Genomic DNA, 19,990 nt, shown 5'->3' with positions numbered 1-19,990 from the left:
TCGCCTCCAAATGAAGGCAGGCACCTTGCATAATCCAGGCAGCAAGCGCTCCTGACAGGTGGATGATTTATGCTCATAGTCAGGAGAATCGGGGGTCCTGCCGGGGAGACAGCATGAGCGAGGCGTTGGCGAGACAGATGCTCTCAGTGGGCTTGCGGGGGCTGGCAGGCTCCAGCTAGTTCAGGTGCAACCTGGACACTTTCAGGGCTGCTCTCCAATCGCCTGGATTCCAACACTCCCATGTGCCACTTGCAATCTTCTAAGCAACGTACACAGCGCCCGGCAAGCAGCGTGCACAGGCGCGGAACCCACGCAGGGCCCAGCACCCAAGTAGGAGCAGACTCATGTGAGAATGCAGAGGAGGCAAGTGTTGTTCGAGAATCTTCGGTCCGGGAGATATTTAGCCCGGGGAGCGTAGGTGGAGAGTGACAAGATTCCCTAACCATTGGATCGATGCTCAAGATTGCACCGCGGGATTAGGAGAAACACGCCTCAGCAGAAAACCGACATTCCTGTCAATTCTATTAATTATTTTTCAGATACGTGACAAGCGTCCATGGCATTTCGTTCTGCAGAGGCGTTTGAATATGTGAGGGGGACGTGGACGAGGGAGGGATGGCTAACAGGGAGGGTCCCCCTAAAGGGTTGAATGGCGTTGAAATCAATCCGTGAAATGGTGTGTTGTGTGTTTTTTTCCGGAATTTCTCTGCCTGGCCCCCAACAATAACAATCTGGCAAAGAGGATGGTATTGGGTAAAAGGGTAGATAAACCTAATTACAGCTATTGATGGCAATGACTGCTACTCCGATGGCCAAGAGGCAGAATTAGCCAGCACTTGACTGGTCAGCAGTGAGCACCGATGGAGAAACTCGCTCCCTGGCTCTCCACGCATCGCTGTCTTCCTGCTCAGCCCAGGGTCCGTGAAGAGCATGAGGATCCAAACGTACCAGCTTCGGGTTATTTTGGATGAATGTGACTTTCCTTCTACCACCGCCCCCCCCCCCCCATACTATAGGGTCAAAGGTAACACTGCCAAGGAGAGTTAAAGACGCAGGCATCCTTTAATTAGATACCAACATTCAAAGACTTGCCAATTCCCAAGAAGCCACTTTGCAAAGCAAGAGGTACAGGGTTCTTTCTTCTTTCTTTTTTTATTTTTTGTTTTTTAGGGGGTGGGAGGGTGGGAAGAGGGAGGGAAGGCAGCAGGCTTTTTTCAACTCTGCACCAGCAAAAGAGAGATTTTTTGAAAGAACAAAATGGAATACGCGGCCAGGAATTCAAACTGCCTCCAGACTTTCCAGTCCTCCCCAGAGAAAACACTCAAACAATCTGAAGTCTTCACAAAACTGTATGCAAATCCCTTTTCTAACTTCATTAAGCTCCAGTGCTTAAAGATCGTTCAGAGCAAGTACTTTAATTAGAGACGAGCCGGGGAAGAAACCAGCAAGGCAGGGCGTCCCCTCCCGAAACCAGACTGCCCTGCGGTCTGGGGGGTTGTGTCGGGGGCTGGCCTCCTCAGCATTCTGCCAGGTTCCCACTGTACTACAGAGAGGGAATGGAGAACGTGTTAAAGAAAGCAAGTTATTTAAGAGATGCAGGGAACGAGTCATCTGCACTAGGTGAGCCTGTTTTCGCTCCCCCCGCCCCCTTCTCACCTTTTTCTAAAAATATATGTTTTGATTGATTTCAGAGAGAGGAAGAGTGAGGGAGAGAAAGATAGAAGCATCAATGATGAGAGAGCATCATGGATCAGCTGCCTCCTGCACACCTCACACTGGGGATCAAGCCCGCAACCCGGGCATGTGCCCTGACCGGGAATTGATCCGTGACCTCCTGGTTCTTAGGTTGATGCTCCACCACGGAGCCACGCCAGTCTGGCTCCCCTCCCACCTTTTTAATCTTTACTTTCTCTTTCCCTCTAGGACAAGCCTTCCAACCCCAGTACTAGGAGCTATAACCATTGCCCTAAGCCAGCGTTTCTCAACCTGCGGGTCGCGACCCCTTTGGGGGTCGAACGACCCTTTCACAGGGGTTGCCTAAGACCATCCTGCATATCAGATATTTACATTATGATTCATAACAGCAGCAACATTACAGTTATGAAGTAGCAAAGTAGCAACAAAAATAATTTTATGGTTGGGTCACAACATGAGGAACTGTATTTATTTATTTATTTATTTTTTTTTTTTTAAATATATTTTATTGATTTTCCACAGAGAGGAAGGGAGAGAGATAGAGAGTTAGAAACATCGATGAGAGAGAAACATCGATCAGCTGCCTCCTGCACACCCCCCACTGGGGACATGCCCGCAACCCAGGCACATGCCCCTGACCAGAACCGAACCTGGGACCCTCCAGTCCGCAGGCCGACGCTCCATCCACTGAGCCAAACCGGCTTCGGCGAGGAACTGTATTTAAAGGGCCAGAAGGTTATGAACCACTGCGCTAAGCACTGCAGTACAGGGCACAAAACCAGCATTAAAGCATGCAGGCGCCTCAGAGCCCCGTGATGCTGCCATGTACTTGATGCTCTCGACAACCCAGGGATGGACCAAGGAGAGCAAGTCCCCTGCGGGAGGAATTCCCGCTCGCCACTTCCTGTCTGGAACAATAGCTTCCAGGCAGCACCTGAGAGGACATGGGAAGAACCACAGGTTCCCACGACCTGCAGCAACTGTAAACCCAAGTTGTTCACTGACCTAAACACACAAGAACCTGAAACTGAAACACAGTTTCTCAGGGGTAACATACTTCCTAAAAGATCTAGGGGAGCCCTGGCCAGGTGGTTCAGTGGGTTAGAGCATCATCCCCATACGCCAAGGTTGCAGGTTTGATCCCCCGTCAGGGCACATACAAGAAGCAGCCAATGAATGCATCAATACATGGAACAACAGCCCAGCCTGTGTGGCTCAGTGGTTGAGTGTCGACCTAGGAACCAGGAGGTCACAGTTTGATTCCCGGTCAGGGCACATGCTCAGGTTGCTGGCTCGATCCCCAGAGTGGGGCGTGCAGGAGGCAGAGGATCAATGTTTCTCTCTCATTATTGATGTTTCTATCTCTCTCCCCCCTCCCTTCTCTGAAATCAATAAAAATATATTTAAAATAAATAAATAAATGGAACAAATTGATCTCTCCCCCCCCCCCCTTCTCTTTATCTGCCTCCCTTCCTCTCTCTCTAAAATCTATCAATAAAAGAATAAAAAATAAAAAAAAGCCTAGGGGAAGTCGAGGTCCTTTCTTCACTCACAACTTGTATCTTGTTTATCCGGAAAAGCTGAGCTGCATGAACACATTAGCATCTACAAAAGGAACTGCACTTGGGCAGAAGTGAGCAACGCTCCGGATGAGGAGTGATCCCAGGGAGTGAGTCAAGGTCATTTGTTTCTGGTCCGTGACAGACGTCCTCGCTGTTCCCCCACAGCCCACGGAGGGGTCCCTGTAATTCTGGCAGGTTCTGCTGACCCTGCCTGTCACCTGCAGCTCCCAGGAGCACAGGCCAGGGTCTGGGGCTGGAGTCACACTGAGCTTGAGCGGGGACCTCTGACCCCGGCGAGTCATGGAGAGCAGTGGCGTGAGGACAACCCAGGCCTGCTGTGAACACAGCACTCGGTCATCTTGGGGAGGGGGCGGATGCCAGAAAGATGACATTTGAGACCAAGCACCACCGAGCTGTGTTTGATTTCCCAAGGCAGCGTCCGAACACCTGGACAACAGAATAATGACGACGATGCTGATAGGAACAGAGCTTACATTTCCCGAGGACGGACAATTGTCAGACATTGTGCTAAGTATTTTAAATACACCATTTTCTTTAACTCTCATAGCAAACTCTGTAGAATATGCATTATGATCATCCCCATTTATAAAGAAAAGGCAGCTAGAAACATTAAGAAACCTGCTAGTGATTGTCAAAAAACAACTACGCAGATCTGCCTATTAGCAAATTCCAAGACCTTAATAATATGCTATGTAGAATAGTGAGTTTATAATGCATTCCAAATGCATTATCTTTATTTAGAAAATACCTACATTAAGCCCGTGGCTTTGTAAGATATTATACTACCTAACCGACTTTTGTAATGTGAGAGGAAACTAACAATTCATAATTGAACCCACTTCCACTTCCCACAGGCCTGAATTTCTTTAAAATATCCAGCCACAAAGAAAAATGAAAGTAAATTAAAAATAGTAATTTAATAATAAGCCCGGCCAGCATGGCTCAGTCAGTGGTTGAGCATCGACCTATAAACCAGGAGGTCACGGTTTGATTCCTGGTAAGGGCACATGCCCAGGTTGCAGGTTCGATCCCCAGTGAGGGGCATGCAGGAGGCAGCTTATCAATGATTCTCCCTCATCATTGATGTTTCTATCTCTCCCTCTCTCTTCTTCTCTGAAATCAATTAAAAAATGTATTTAAAATAATAATAATAATAATGTGCAGGTGCCTTAGCACTTCATGTTACAAGACTTTTTGACAATGATGTCTCTTGCTAGGATATTGAAGACCCCAGGCCTAAGCTCAGCGTCCCCGGCCCATTAGCTGTTGTCCGATATGCAAATGACTGGTCTCCCCGGACTGTTTAGGAGTCCAGCTGACTCCAGCACTGTCTCCTTCTGGGCTTCCATTTAAATCAATGCCTTCACAGAGGCCGCTCGTTAGATCCTGCGGCTGCACGTTAAGGGAGAAAAGGTGAGGAAGGGAAGACGCCCCCGCTTTCTGAGCTTGGGAACTCAAGGAGGCCAGCTCCCGAGTGACATCCAAATAGAAGCAGAATTACTACCTGGAAGAGCTGGGGGATTTTGTTCTTTCTACCTGGTCAAAACTCCTGATGGATTTTCCCTGCTGGCACACATAACCTAACGGTTAGAGATTTGTGAGATAACGGGGGGAATCGCTAACATTTCTTGGGCACACGCTGCTTGAATTGAATCCCTGCTCTTTTTACTTTGTCACCATTAGCGAAGCTTTATTTTTTGACAATCTCCCCTCCAGATCCTAATGAATGACTTCTGGGGAGACCTCCAGACTCAAGCGGAATCCTGGAGAAAATGCATCGGTTCCCAGGCCGCGCATCAGGACCTGTTGCCTGTGGAGCATGAAAGGGATGGGGCAAATTGGAAATGAAATCATCAGGCAAGGACCACACGCCTCTCGGGGGAAGATGCTCCAGTCTCTGCCGCTGCACAGTCGCCTCTGATGGCCCACACGACAGGGAGGGGCGCCGCTCAGAAATCTGAGCAGATCCCCCATCGCCCAAGCCCTTTCTAAGACTGGATAGAAACATCCTACGCAGAAACTTCATGAAATTATATGGGGGTTCCACAGAGAGCAATGTTTGCAGAAATCAAACTGCATCCCTGTTCCGGCCTCGCCCTCTTGCCTTAGGGTATCTACAATGAGGAAGGATGCTGGGATCCTGACAGCTCTGGTCCCAAAGGCATCCCTTGAAATAAAGGTCTGTTTGTTCAAAAAAGTTATAGACACCAGTGGCTTCCATGTAAGGGGATCACAGTTCACCTCTCCACACGCTGGGAAGATTAACTCACAAAGAGGAAAATCAAAAGACTTCATTAGGCATGTATGAGTGTCGTTAGGGGACGGGCTCAGAGTCTGGGAAATTTGGACTGAACCCTGGCTTTACTTTTTATTTTTTAAATTTTTAATCCTCACCGGAGGATATTTTTTTTCAATTGCTTTTCAGAGAGAGAGTAGAAGGAGGGAAGATGGAAGGGGAAGAGAGAGAAACATTGATGTGAGAGGGAGACACATTAATGGGTTGCCTCCCACATGCTCCCTGACCAGGGGTGGAGAGTAAACTGGAAACCCAGGTATGTTCCCTTGACCAAGAATTGAACCTGAGACCCGTTCGGACCGATGCTCTAACCACTGAGAACACTGGTCAGGGCAGGCTTTACCATTTATTTGTTGTCTGATCTTAGCAAGTTATTGGTATGTTATGTAAAACAGGCCTTATTTTTCTCATTTCTGTTCATCAACTTATCAAATATCGAAGGAGAAGGGAGATATAAAACAATGCCAATATAAATTCGATATAACATTACTGCTGAAATCAAATCCTGTCATGGTCACACACATATATAGAGAAAAATGTAGAAATAATTTAACAGATGATGATAGCCCCTGACTTGTTTCTAATATCGTTATTTACGATAAAATTATTCCTGCACTGAAGTTTTCATAATGGAACTAAAAGCTAAAAAAAAGACAAAGAATCCTGCTATATTTTATTGAGCACCTACTATGTATGTGATGATTATGCTAGGTCTCATGGAGGTCTGGAATATAAGCAGCCACAGTCCCTGTTCTCAAGTTGTCTATGCTCCCCTCTATGAGGCACACTACGTGACTAACTGAATACTAAACCTTAATACTAACACAGTGTTTTCTGAGTGTTGGTGTTTGCCGGGCACTAGGCCAAGAATATGGCATCTATTACTTCCTTTAAACCCCAAACCACCCTCTGGCTATATCATTAGGACCCCCACTTTACAAAGAAGGCTTAAAAGGTGCAAAGTCACTTGCTTAAGATAACACAGCAACTAGTCAAGTTTGGGTTGAACCCTCCTTTTCTGCACTGTCTAACAATCACCAGCCACGTGGGACTATTTAACTAAAATTAAAATTTCAATTGTTCAGTTGTAGTAGCTGCATTTCAAGGGCTCAATCAACAGTCACAGACACCGTCTGATCTGAGAGACCAAGCTTTTTATCACTGCAGTCTACTTTCCTCTTGGAACACATGAAGTTAGAGTGCTCTATTGTCTGAAACAATAGAAATGCTGGCGACATCCAGAAAGGGGCGACATCTGTATGGTTGTAAGGAATGAGGCTTATGATAAACTCCATGAGGGCAGAAAGCTGTCATGTTCGCTTTTAATTTCTGACAGCTAATAAAGTCAACTGTATAGAGCCATGCCTCAAAAAATCCTCACTCACTGAATGAATGGATAAAGGGTGGATGAGTCAACGTTTAGAGATGGGCCTGAGGAATCTGTATCATTTTGACCCACGAGTAGCTACAGAGCAACTCCAGGAGGAAAAACCTGATTCAACTCGAGATGTTACAAAGAACAGGGAGGTCCTGGCCAGTTTTGCTCAGTGGATAGAGCATCAGCCTTCAGACTGTAGGGTCATGGGTTTGATTCCCAGTCAAGGGCATCTAACTCAGTTGCAGAATCCCCAGCCCTGGTAGGGGCACCTCCGGGGCATGTGCAGGAGGCAACCAATCGAGGTGCCTCTCTCATGTCGATGTTTTTCCTCTCTCTCTCTCCCTCTCCTCCCTCCTGCTCTCTAGAAATCAATGGGGCGGAGGGGGGGGGGGGGTGATCAGGGTGTATTTCTCGAACAATACATAGAAATATTTACATAGGTTAGACCCGGAGGCAAGAATCCACTTTCCTTCCCAATATTTCCAAATTATGCAGGAATTGATAATAACCTAAGACTGGCTAAGGTCAGAGTAATTGCCATTTAATTGGCTTCACATATTCTAATGATGATGATAATGTTGACACTGAGGAGAATTACAGTCCTGGAGATGAATGTCGGGGAGAGCAGAGAGGTGAGTGGCTGGGAGGGGGGCAGGGAGAATCACCAAGTGGCCACTTGGGTACAGTTGGGAAGCAACTTTGCTTTTAGAAGAAATTTTAGAACAAAAAAAAATTTTGTGTGTGTTTTTTTTAAGGGGAGAAGGGGAATGGGAGGAAGAGGAAGGTGTGTGGCCCCATAAAACTGATGTGATGTGCGAGGGAGACGTTTTGTTGGGGGACATCAATTGGACAGTCCAGGGAGAAGCCACTAGCTGAGGCTCAGGTGGCTTCCAGGAAGATACGGGAGCTGAGATCTGAGAGGCTGGCCAGGGAAAATGGACTAAACTTCCCAAGGCTTGAACCCAAGCTGGAAATTAGTTCAGATCTAGGCACACACACATTCTGAGTTCAACCAGGAGATGTGCATGATCTCATTGTTATATATGCTACTCGGTAAATTCCCCACATCCCCAATATACCTAAACACTCAAGTAAGATAATTCAGACATCCTAATGTTATTATGATTACACAGCCTCTGTAGAAAAGACATCATAGTTGAAAATGAATAGCTGAAGAAAACAGGGAAGGGACTCTGATCGTGGATTCGCTTCATCCTTGGACAGACAGGTTAACCAATGAGCCACTGCTAAGCAACCCCCCATTTGGGTTTTGCCCGGGTCCCCCTTTGCTCACCACAGTCACCTATAAAATAAGAGCTTGTTACAACTGGGGCTTTACAATAGCACAAATTCCACCACTCCCTAATGCTTGGCTTCCCCAAAACATTTCCACGCTGTGCTCTTTCAATGGTGTGGCTCAATGATGTCAGGTAAAAACAGATCTGTGATGTGGAAAATGGGCTGAAAGTCATCGCACCCGAGCTTCCCTCTATCCCTGCCGTTGTACCTGGGCTGTGCAGTCCACCTGGGTACCACGGCTGAGTGGGCGTGGCAGGTCCCTGAGATTTGCTCCAGTGGCCACAGAGCCACACTGGCTCTCACACAGCACAATCTGCCATTCACTGAAGGCCGGTTCGCCAGGAAGCCCAAGGATGGACTCCCCACCAGAGCCAGCAGGCCCGGGGAATTTGGCGAGCACCGGGCACGCCGACTTCTGCCAGCTAATTGGCTTTGGGGAAGCCGCTGACCTACTCTCCACTGAGTGGATTTTGTGAACCTGGAACCCAGCCTGCCTCCCATCATTGATCAACCTTGGCCAAGCCAGCTGGCTTGTTCCTTTGCAGACAGCTTGCCTCGGGGAAGCTGGTTGGTGGCTCCATAACCTACTAAGCGAGAGAGACACAAAAGTACAGAACGGCCTCTTCAAAAATGACCAGCGCTTGATTTCAGCTTTCATTTTGGGGGCGACTTAGGAATGAGCAAAGCCATCTAAGACACCTGACGAAACGTGGAGGGAGCCGTCTTAACACAAAGGTGACTAACAATTAGGAATGGTGCCCACATGAAATACAATCACGAAGCACTGCATTCAATGAGCCTTATTCACATGTCTACCAGGATTCCCTTACATTAAATGTAAGCACAAAATCCTCATCAAGGCCACATTGATATACGTGTGTGTGGGTGAAAAGGAGCAAAAATCTGATATCTGGAGGCCGGTGGGGAAAATTCCACATCCGAGTCCTCTGTGGCTGGGGAGCCCCTCCCCCCCATCACTCACCGGGGTGTCACGGGACTCTCAGTACATGAGCAAATGGTGAGGCAGGTTTTCCCCATCCTGGGGGCGAAATCCATTGGGGACTTTCTAATCCAAAAGGAATAAAAATGTGTAGCGAACTAGATAAGTGCCGGCTCCCTATTTCAAGTTCACAAATGGAAACGACACATGGGGACAATGACATAAATGATTAACTTTTAACAGTGTTCCAGGGAAAGCAGGGGGAAGGGCTGGAAGAACAGCTTCTCATAATTGCCACCTTGCTGTCCTCTCTCGCACACATGCAGCGAGGGAAGATGCATTCAGCTCCAATAATCTGTGGTGCTCTCTTTGGTGAGTTCACATGAGAAAACCCACTTCATTTCTAATGGAATTGCTGGTTTTGGAGAATATGTGCCTGCACAATTGCTTCAGAGAACCAGACGCGCACAGGGAGCATGCGATGGCCGAAGACCCACATGGATCAGATGCAGAAGCATGGACCCGTCTTTAAAATATTAGTGCTTTGATTTTCCCCATTCGTAAAACCGGTAAAACTGTCATCCCCAAGTGGTACCTGATGGTCTAGCCCAGTGGTCAGCAAACTGCAGCTCGGCAAACCGTGGCTTTTGAGCCACATGCGGCTCTTTGGCCCCTTGAGTGTGGCTCTTCCACAAAATATCGACTTCTGCACATGAGCCACACTGAAGGGGCCAAAGAGCCGCATGTGGTTCCAGAGCTGCGGTTTGCAGACCATGGCCTAGCCTCAAAATAACTGAGGTACAGACTCAGAGGCAAAACTTATAAGGAGTATGGTTCTGAAGGCACTTTATTCAAAGTTTTTATTGCTTTTAGAGAAAGAGGAATAGAGAGATAGAAGCATCAATGATGAGAGAGAAACATCGATTGGCTGCAAGTAGTAATCTCTCACTTCCATTCCCTCTGTGCAGTGGGTAAATGCTCACTCCAGGGGTCATTGCGAGGCTTAGAAAAAAAAAACACCCAACTAAAGCGCACACTACACAGCCTAATGCATATGAAGATATGAAGCTCTTAAAAATAGGTTATGACTTTTACCAGCAAAATCTTTGCTCTTCATTTCGAGACATTTCATATCAAGAAAGCATGAACAGCTTGGCCGGCCTGGCTCAGCTGTTGAGTGTTAATCTATGAACCAGAAGGTCAAGGTTTGATTCCCGGTCAGGGCACATGCCCGGGTTGCAGGCTCCATCCCCGATGTAGGGGGCGTGCAGGAGGAAGCCAATCAGTGATTCTCGTCATTGATGTTTCCATCTCTCTCTTTCTTTCCCTTCCTCTCTGGAATCAATAAAAATATATTTTAACAAACAAAGCATGAACAACAACAACAAAATCACCGACTGGTATATCTACTTGAAGTAACTTTTTCGGTGGTACCTTAAACATACTCCCCAACGGCTCAGTGTCAAGACAGCTCACAAAAAGGCACTCTTTGCTGCTGCTGATCTGATAACTTGGGAGTTTTGTCTAACACTCTGCATTAATGAGGGAGCTTCTTAGGATAATATTACAACAGAGAGTGCAAGAAATACCAGGGAGGTCAACGCGGTTCTATTACCTGTCATCTAACACAGAAATATTTCCCTTGAATACCATTAAAGCTTCCTCCTTCTCTTTGTTCTGCTTTTTGAAGGCGGTGAGAACCCGAATTTCCCTACCGATAATTTCTGTTTTCGACTTGGCAACATAATGATATTAGACTTCAGGGGGAGAGAAAAAAATTCACCTTGGCAATGTCTTCTTCAGGAGTTTGTACAGAAGAGATTTTGTTCGGATGCATTTGCTAAGCAGGTTCTTTAAGTAAGCAAAAACACAGCTGCTTGCTACTAAGTGACTGGAGTCGCTTCATTTTTTAAAGAGAACCTACCTGGAAAATGCTACACCCTTTACATGAACATTTTATTAAAATGGAAGCTATAAACAGAAGGGCAATTAGACCGGGAAGTTGCTCTTTGCTGGCCTGCTGATAAGGGTGAACCCAGAGGACTGGGAGTCCCACTGCCATATATAAATCAAGACGCAAGCTGTGAAGGCAGCAAAAACAGTTCTGGGATCGTTTTTTCTTTATGTCCTGGGGGTTCAAGACAACTGATTGGGGAGATGTCACGGCAGCGACATGAATAAAGCCGTGCTATCTCATGCACTAAGGATGCTCTTTCAGGTAGGATGTGGCTGCCTCCTGATAAACCCAGGTGAACTTGAAAGTAACACTCTGAACATCGGAGCTGGCCTAGCCCACCTGACATGTGCTCAGAACACTTCCATCAGCCCCCCGTCAGGCAGAATCACTTAACACACTGGCTACACTGCAGGGTGTCCTTGTTGACCCTTGTGATCATGGGGCTGACCAGGAGCTGAGCTCAGGGCCGCTGCCCAGCATCACAAGAAAGCATCCTACTGCCCATTGCTCGCCTGCGAAAAGATCAACATTCAAAATCCGAAGCACGATTCCTACTCGGTGCATATCCTTTTGGTACCATGGTAAAATCCAGAAATATTTTGCCAGGACTTGAGTCTAAAACTTGACCCTGACTGTGTCCAGCAACAACAGCTGATGTTGATCTGATCCTTAACCTGAGCCACACTGGGCGACAAGCACTAACCTATAGTATCTTACTAGACACAACACTTTATTGGCAAACACTATTATTGCTACCATCATTTTACTGATGATGACACTAAAGATTAGAAAGGTTAAACCCTAGCTGGTTTGGCTCAGTGGACAGATCAATGGCCTGAGGACTGAAGGTCCCGAATTTGATTTCGGTCAAGGGCACATACCTCAGTTGAAGGCTCAATCCCCAGGGCCCAAGGGGTAGGCAACCAATTGATGTTTCTCCCTCTCACATGGATGTTTCTCTCTGTCCCTCGCCCTCCTATCCACTCTCTCTAAAAATAATCAATGGAAAAATATCCTAGGGTAAGGATTACCAAAAATAAAATAAAATAAAATAAAATAAAATAAATTTAACAAACAAAGGTTAAGGAACCCCTCCCTTTTCTTAAGGCAAAGTATAAAAGCCCACTTTATCCCATGACATAAACCGGTCCTCCGCACTTCGATATGCAGGCATGCCATACTGTGCATAAAGGTGGGTGTCTTGCTCTCATTTGCAAGAGTCAAAAAATAAAAATTAATAATTGAGTTGCCAAGGTGAAACCCATCACAGCAATAAACAGCAAAACACCCTCCATCCTTTGATCAGTGAATTCTGTACCTAAGCAAAATAATTATTGCTTTCATAAAATGTCTCTCTTTGCCACCGACAGAGAAAACTGAACGCGTAGGCCCTGCAGTCATCTTTAAGTACCCAAGGAGAAGGATCAAAATAAAAATAAATCTTGGCCAGATTTATGGGTGCACCTTGAGGAGGTCTTGTTTTCCCCCTTCAAATACACAATACCTGCAAAAAATGAAAGGCGAATGTGGAGACCAGATATCTTGTAACAGATGGGTTTTCTCTGACATACAGTATGGGATGATGCCGTAAACATCATGCAGGCCCATCATTCCTGAGGCTTACCAGCAAAGTAGAGCCCGAGACCGAAAAAAAAAAAAAAAAGGGAGGGGAGAATTCTTCAGGATGCGGAATGGTGTAACCACTCAGATTTGCAGAAACTATCATTTTTTAAGTGTACTTCTTGGAGTTTTGTTATATTGCGGTTTTTTTGTTGTTTCTCCACACATCTGTTTCACGGCTTCAACTAGTAACAGTTTTTTCATTCAAGAATTCTAACTTTAAAATCAAATGTCATTCATTCAGATACTATTCTGGTGCTGGCTCATGAGAAGGCATATCTGGTAAGAATTTGATTATATGCAGTATAACATAACTGGAATTGGTCACTCACTGAGCCATCACTCCCCTTTTGCAACCCAGGTCTTTAGCAGAGATTGTGATCAAACCCTAGCTGGTTTGGCTCAGTGGATAGAGCTTTAGCGTGAGGAGTGAAGGGTCCTGGGTTCGATTCCAGTCAAGGGCATGTACCTCGGTTGCAGGCTCCTCCCCGGCCTGGGCCCTGGCCCAGGCTCCTGCAGGAGGCAACTAGTACATGTGTTTCTCTCACATCAATGTTTCTCTCTGTCTTTCCCTCTCTCTAAAAATCAATGGAAAAATATCCTCCGGTGAGGATTAATAAAAAAAAAGGAAATGGCAATCAATATAGGATTATTATTTTTAAAGAGTGAAGTCTCATTTTTCTATAAATCGCCCTTTGGAAAGAAACTTCATTTCCCTCAGGAAGGCGTTATCTAAGATGCATTTGGCTAGTTGACTAAAGAAAATACCTGTTAAAGGAAAGAAGGTCCCCATCAGAGCTGTGGAAACCTGATTTCATTTCAGATTTGAGAACTAATGTTGTTGTTTTTTGTTTAAATAGATTGTGTCTGTCAATTTCCAGACCCGCTGAGCCACCAGCCTGCGTGGACCGCCGTGGTCAACACGGGGGTTGTAGCAGCAAATTTTATTAGGGGCTGGTAATTGAATTGAACAGGTTTACATTTGAATAGATTTACTACATCCTGATCCCTGACACACTGCCTGGGACTCAACTCCCTCTCCATCCATAAAGACACACTTAAGAGGGGATCATTCTCCCAGGCGGAGAGGGCCGGGCTGCAGCCAAGGCGATGGCCATGCAGAATTGTGCATTTATATGCCGGACGGAATGCCTTTTGTCACTGCATTTTGTTTTCAAGTACAAAAATAAAAGAGCGTTCCATATTTGCTCATAACCATTCCATCCTCTCTCTTTGGGGGAAGGGCCTTAGAGAACTGGTATTTGCCCATCAAAGTAGGCATAAGGGGGTAGAGGAAAATGAATTATTACATGAGTAGATCAGCCACAGCAGCCATTTCCTTGAAGAGAGACCCTCTACAGGCTCGATCTGAAGAGGCGTGAATATTACATAAGTACCACACCCATTGCCTTTCACCAACATCATTTAATTAGACACAATTCACAGCTCTTGAGTCGCTCTTAGCACCTATCAAGATGGCTCCTGCTTAAGAACCACAAGAGGGTAAAAGTATTCGGGGCAAAATATTGTTTTCTATCCTTCCCATACCTGGAAGGACACACAGTCGTGTAAATCGCAGCAGTAAAATCAAACTGATCAGAACATTTCTATCCATCTGGAAATGGAGGTGTATCCCAGTGTTCTCCAGATTTTGAAAATAAAATCAATATCTAGGACACATCAACTCAAAAGTTGTTAATTCATATATTATTTTCATAACACTTTTAAAAATGGACTTACTCTTTGAAAACAATGACTTCTCAGCTCCCGACTCTTCATTAAGCTTTGTTCTGTTCCTCTCAAGGAAGGAGTTCATTCTCAGTGGACAAGCCACAGAGAAACATGGTGTGAATTCCACCCCCCACCCCCCACCCCCAAATGATCTGATCTACTCATTGTCCTATCACACTGCTCCCGGTAAAACTCGTGGAATAAGAACAAACCAGGAAAAGTGATGAGGTGGGCCATGTTCGTTCTTGGAGAACACACGTGGATCTTTAAATGTGGAGGTTAAAAAGCCAGTGATCGCCAGTAACAACACAACAGACAAACTCACAGAGCCAACCCTAGCGAGGCAGAATCTCTGACTTCGCAGAAGCTGTACATTTAAATATTTACTTTACCTCATTTTCTCTCAACTGTCAATGACCACGCTTTCATTTTGTTCTTTTATAAAGTTACCATATTTAGTTTAAATTCTGACAAATTTTCTGAAGAGAAGGAGATAGTATAACGCAAAGGCGATATGTAACATGCGCATTCATAAAGGCACCCCTGTGCACAAAGATACATTAAAAAAAAACCCACACACACAGCTAAATCTAGGGTTTTCAAATTAAAAAAAAAACACACACACAAATTTTCTCTGTGCTACAATGTTAGTTTCACAGATATGCTGATATACACAAATATTTCAGGACTTTTGATATGGGTGGGAGTTGAGCAAATTCTAGAATCTGACAATTTGCTTCCAGTTCCCGGCTGTGTGATCTTAGTCAGTGTGTTCAGCACAGAGTACACACTCGCACGGTTATTATCTTGTGTATGTTGCTATGCTCCCCAACTGAGAGCAACAATGTTAATGTCATGATTGCAAGTTCTTCATAATAGAAAATCAATCCAAAAGATAAGATTAGAAGACAATAAACCGTGCTTTAAATCTAAGATTAATTCAGCAAGAAGAACATGGGAGCTACATGAAGTGATGGATATGTTAATTAGCTACATGATAGCAATTATTTTACAAAATACATGTATATCAAAACAGCAACTTGGGCACATTAAATATATACTCTGTCAATCCTAGCTCAATAAAGATGGGAAAAATCTCTCTGCGAACCTGATATAGAGAAGAAATGCAGAAAAACAGTAACAGTCGCCTCCTGGTTGCTCTCCATCTTCCGCCTTCTGGAAATTGTAAGGATGAAGAAAACCAGAATTGCCCAAACCTACCTGGTGGGTTGAGCCAAACAACAGGTATGTCCTACCTTGTCCCTTCCTGTCGATGTCAGCGGCTAGCCACGAGGTATCAGAGAGGTCAGATAAAGAAGAGGCGCTCCGCCCTCAGATTCGGGGCACTTACTGTGACCCCCATCTTTTCCTGGTTTCTCTCGCATTGTGACAAGTCCTTGTGCCCCCGCCTCCCACCTCCCATTCCCAGCCTGAAGCGCAGGGCTGCCGCCCAGGGGCCTTACCTTCCTTCAGCATGCCCACTTTCAAGCATTTCATGAAGCGGCAAGCTTGGCAGGATTTACGCCGGCGCTTCGTGATTTCACATTCGTTTGTAGCAGGACAGCTGTATTCTATGTTACCTGAAACACAGGGTCCGGAGGAAACAAGCCGTCAGATAGGCAAGACCCAGGAAATGTGAGCGTCCCCAGGCAGGGGCTGACTCCTGTCCCCTCCCCGCAAAATTAAATAATAGGCACGAGGATGTGACAAGTGTCACGAGGCTGGATGCTCTGTGACAACCACTGAAGACACACTGAGCACCGAGAAGCCATCTGGTGAAGCTCTTCAAAACTTCCTGTTCAGAATGAGCCTTTCCCTTGATGCTTACTCACCCGGGCCAAGACCCAGTCTTCCGAGATCTCAGGATCCAAAGACATTTCGAAGCAGATTATTTCTATGAAACCTCAAGCATCACAACTATCTTCTTGTATCGTCAAGCCTGGATTTCTCTTATTTTATTAAAAAATTTTAATGCTGACATCATTGCAGTTGTTTCCTCTTCCCCACCCTTTGCCCACCTCCATCCATCCATCCCTTTCTCCACCTTCCTAGGCCTTCACCAAACTACTGGTGTCCGTGGGGCATGCATCTATGGTCTTTAGCTAAGTCTGGGTTTCTTTGGGTGACTAATGCTGGGATGCATCAGACATATTGTCTTTTTTTTCCAATATGTTTTATTGATGTTTAGACAGAATGGAAGGGAGAGGGAGAGAGATAGAAACATCAATGAGAAACATCATCGATCAGCTGCCTCCTGCACACTCCCTACTGGGGATGGAACCGCAACCCAGGTATGTGTCCTGACAGGGAATGGAACTGGCAATCTCTTACTTCCTGGGCTGACACTCAACCACTGAGCCACATCGGTCAGGCAGGCGTATTGCCTTTTTGACATAAACTTCATTGTGGACAATAATTGGTGGGCTCATTTGGGACTTTGCAGGAAGCTCCTAGAGGGCAGCCATGCCTGACGTTCCCTGATTCCTGCTGTGACCTGAACCACAGTCTTACAAAACAACTCAATGCTTGGTAAATGCTTCTTATTGGTAAACAGTGATCCTCATCTTCATCATCACCATCCTCATCGCCCTTGTTACACCACTTGCAGAAGGAGATACAAACCCCTCAGCCCCTTGAAAGTGTTATGGGTAAGAACACACTGAGGTGAAATTGTGTTTTTATCATCCGAGTTTACACTTAGTGGTAGTACTGACACATTCTACACAGTATGTAGCCGGAAGAAGATCCAAACTTTATCTGGAATTGGTTTTTTCAATGAGTGGCACTGACGGCGTGTGGGAGGCACCCCGGGCCTGCCTCCAGCTTCGCCAAGAAGCTGCCTTTAGAATAAAGCCTCTCTCCCCATCAGCTCCATCCCACAGCCCTGGAAGGTCTCCCGCTCCTTCCTAACCCTTTCCCCTGGTGATTAAGTGCATTAGTATCTTAATGAAAATGCATCCTGTTTATTGCCCTCTTGGGAAGGGGGAGGTCATCACACCAAATGCATAAATTGTCATCAGAGACGGTCTGAGCATAATTGCAATTTTGCTGCTCCGTGTCTGCTGTGCCCAGGGTCTGTCCGAGTCCCCTGAAACTAGGCACAGAGACTAGTAATTAGCATAGAGGCTGCCTGGGACCTCGGCATTGATGAAATATTTCAGAGTTAATCACACTTTGTCAACACTGATTTATATTGACTACCTTTCTCCAGACTGATGCCTCCTCGGTAAATATCACATTAGTGGATTGCAAGATGGTACAGACTCAAATCCTCAGCTACCGCTAATTCCACAGGAAGGAAGACCTCCCCACTTATAACCACTGAAAACTGGCTCAGTGTGCATGACTTTAAAAAAGGGGGTTGTGCATTATCGCTTGAGATAAACTCATCCAAATAGTTTGGCTAAATTAGGGTTCCAATCCAGAGTATTTATAATAATAAACGCAACTACTTTTTACCATAAGAGGTTAAATAATAAGAGTAATATTAGTTGCATCCACAGAAGCATACCCATCACCTTCTTCGAAGACATTACTGATGCTAAAGTCATAGAAAATCAAGTCAAAGCAACCAGACTGTCTGAGCCATGTCTGAGAATAAAGGGATTGAGAATATGAATTTAGATAAACCATTTTTCCCTGCAGATTTTCTTTAACCATCACCGAAAATTTGACATCAAGAGAGTGTTGCTAGTAATTTCCTAGGAGTTACTACCAGAACCTTCCATTCACAAGGCCCTCCCTATCCTTATTTGAAAAGAAACCCAGAGCCAGTGTGGCTCGGTTGGTTGAGCTCCCCTCATGCACTAGGACAGTGGTCAGCAAACTCATTAGTCAACAGAGCCAAATATCAATAGTACTTCTTCAAAACAGACTCGCCCAGGCCGAAAACTGACTTCTGCGCATGGGCCACGAAGTTTCAATCGCACTGTATGTGCGCCCGCATGTGGTATTTTGTGGAAGAGCCACACTCAAGGGGCCAAAGAGCCGCATGTGGCTCGCGAGCTGCAGTTTGCTGACCACGGCAGAGGTTGCTGGTTCGATTCCCAGTCAGAGCAAATGCCCAGGCTGTGGGCTCAATCCCCACTGAGGGCTGTGCAGAAGGCCACCAGCAGCAGATCAATGATTCTCTCTCATCATCGATGTTTCTGTCTCTCTCCCTCTCCCTTCTTTTCTGAAATCAATAAAAATATTTAAAAAATAAAAAGAAACCCAGGTCCCTGCTTCCTTAGGAAGACAATGACTAGGAGAAAGAAAATTAAAAAAAAAAAGTTTTCCAAACAGCATTTCTTCCCTTTCCTATGCCTGGAAAGTCAGTACGAAGGCAAACTTGGCCCACGCTCCAGTATGCAGCTGTGAGCACTAGGCCCACACTCTCAACCCAGTGCTGGCAACTTCTACTGGGATGATCCAACATCCGCACCCCACCCCCACTCTCCAATAATCACCTTTCCTTTCAAACTAGTTCCTCTTCCGCTTTGAAAAGTATACCCTCATCCTTCACAATAGCAGACTTCCGACCGGAACCTAAATGGGGCCCGCGTGAGCTCACACCTGGACTATGGAAGCTATCTCCAAGCTGGGCACGTTGCCTCCATCCAGTCCCCATCTAATCCAGGCCGCATGCCTCCATCCTATGCCTCTTCCGATGACTGCTTTGATCAGTCACCACCCTACTTTTGTAAAGAAAAGTCCGCAGATTCCTAGGGCCTCTGAGATTAAATACACGATGTTAGACTAGCTAACGAAGCCCCTGCCGATGGGGCGCTCATGGGCTTTCCCAGGAATATGACCATTATCACCTCACATGAACTTTCTGATGCAGCCACTGTGATTGATTCTCCTTGGCTGCGTCCTGCAGGCTTCCCTCTGAGAATGATCTATCTGTGCCCCTCTTTTCTTCTTAAAATTACTTCCAAGTCTCAATGTTCAACTCAAATCCCAGCCAAATCGCTCATGAAAATGGCTCAGCCCAGCCTAGCAGAAAATGATTTCTTGGTCCTCATATCTCTTTAGGTACCTGCGTCATAGCAAGGCATGCCATATTTTGTTACACCTTTTCCCATGCATATTACCCATTTGAGGGTAAGGTCCTGGAGGCAAGGACCCTTTCTTGGGCAGCATAGAAATCCTATATGATAAAAGCGTAGCATGCAAATTGTCCCCTTAACTGGAAGGTCGTCCGGAAGTTCAACCAGGGAGCAGGGCCAGCCAGGGGAAGGGAGGGAGGCCCAGGTTGGCAGCTTGCAGCCTCTAGGGACCCTAACAGTGCACAAATATCATGCACTGGGCCTCTAGTCTTCCATGAAAAGCTAGTACATAAGCAAAGTAATACCCTTAGAACAACTTAATATTTTCATGAAATCTCAAGGTCATTTTGATGAACAGCAATTACTGTGTTGTAATACAGCCATGTCCACAAGGTCAAGTGAGTGGGCTATCCTATTAGGAAGCAATTTTAAGGACACTAGGAAAAACCATCCTCCAAATC

At 45.8% G+C, this 19,990-nt stretch overlaps 1 protein-coding gene across 7 annotated transcripts in view; it reads right to left on the bottom strand.

Annotated features, from left to right (window-relative positions):
* Nucleotides 1-19,990, bottom strand: part of ESRRG (estrogen related receptor gamma) — a 432,435-nt gene that overhangs the window by 101,486 nt on the left and 310,959 nt on the right. For all 7 annotated transcript variants that reach the window (XM_070401097.1, XM_070401095.1, XM_070401094.1 and 4 more), the window contains one exon: nt 15,963-16,079. In XM_070401097.1, coding sequence (XP_070257198.1) covers nt 15,963-16,079 — 117 coding nt within the window. The remainder of the gene's footprint in view (nt 1-15,962; nt 16,080-19,990) is intronic.

The sequence above is a fragment of the Myotis yumanensis genome, unplaced genomic scaffold, assembly GCF_028538775.1.
Source record: "Myotis yumanensis isolate MYYU_CA2020_CCGP unplaced genomic scaffold, mMyoYum1.0.hap1 SCAF_22, whole genome shotgun sequence".
NCBI lineage: Eukaryota > Metazoa > Chordata > Mammalia > Chiroptera > Vespertilionidae > Myotis > Myotis yumanensis.
The sequence above is the reverse complement of the archived record's forward strand: the minus strand, read 5'-3'. Positions and strand labels throughout refer to the sequence as shown.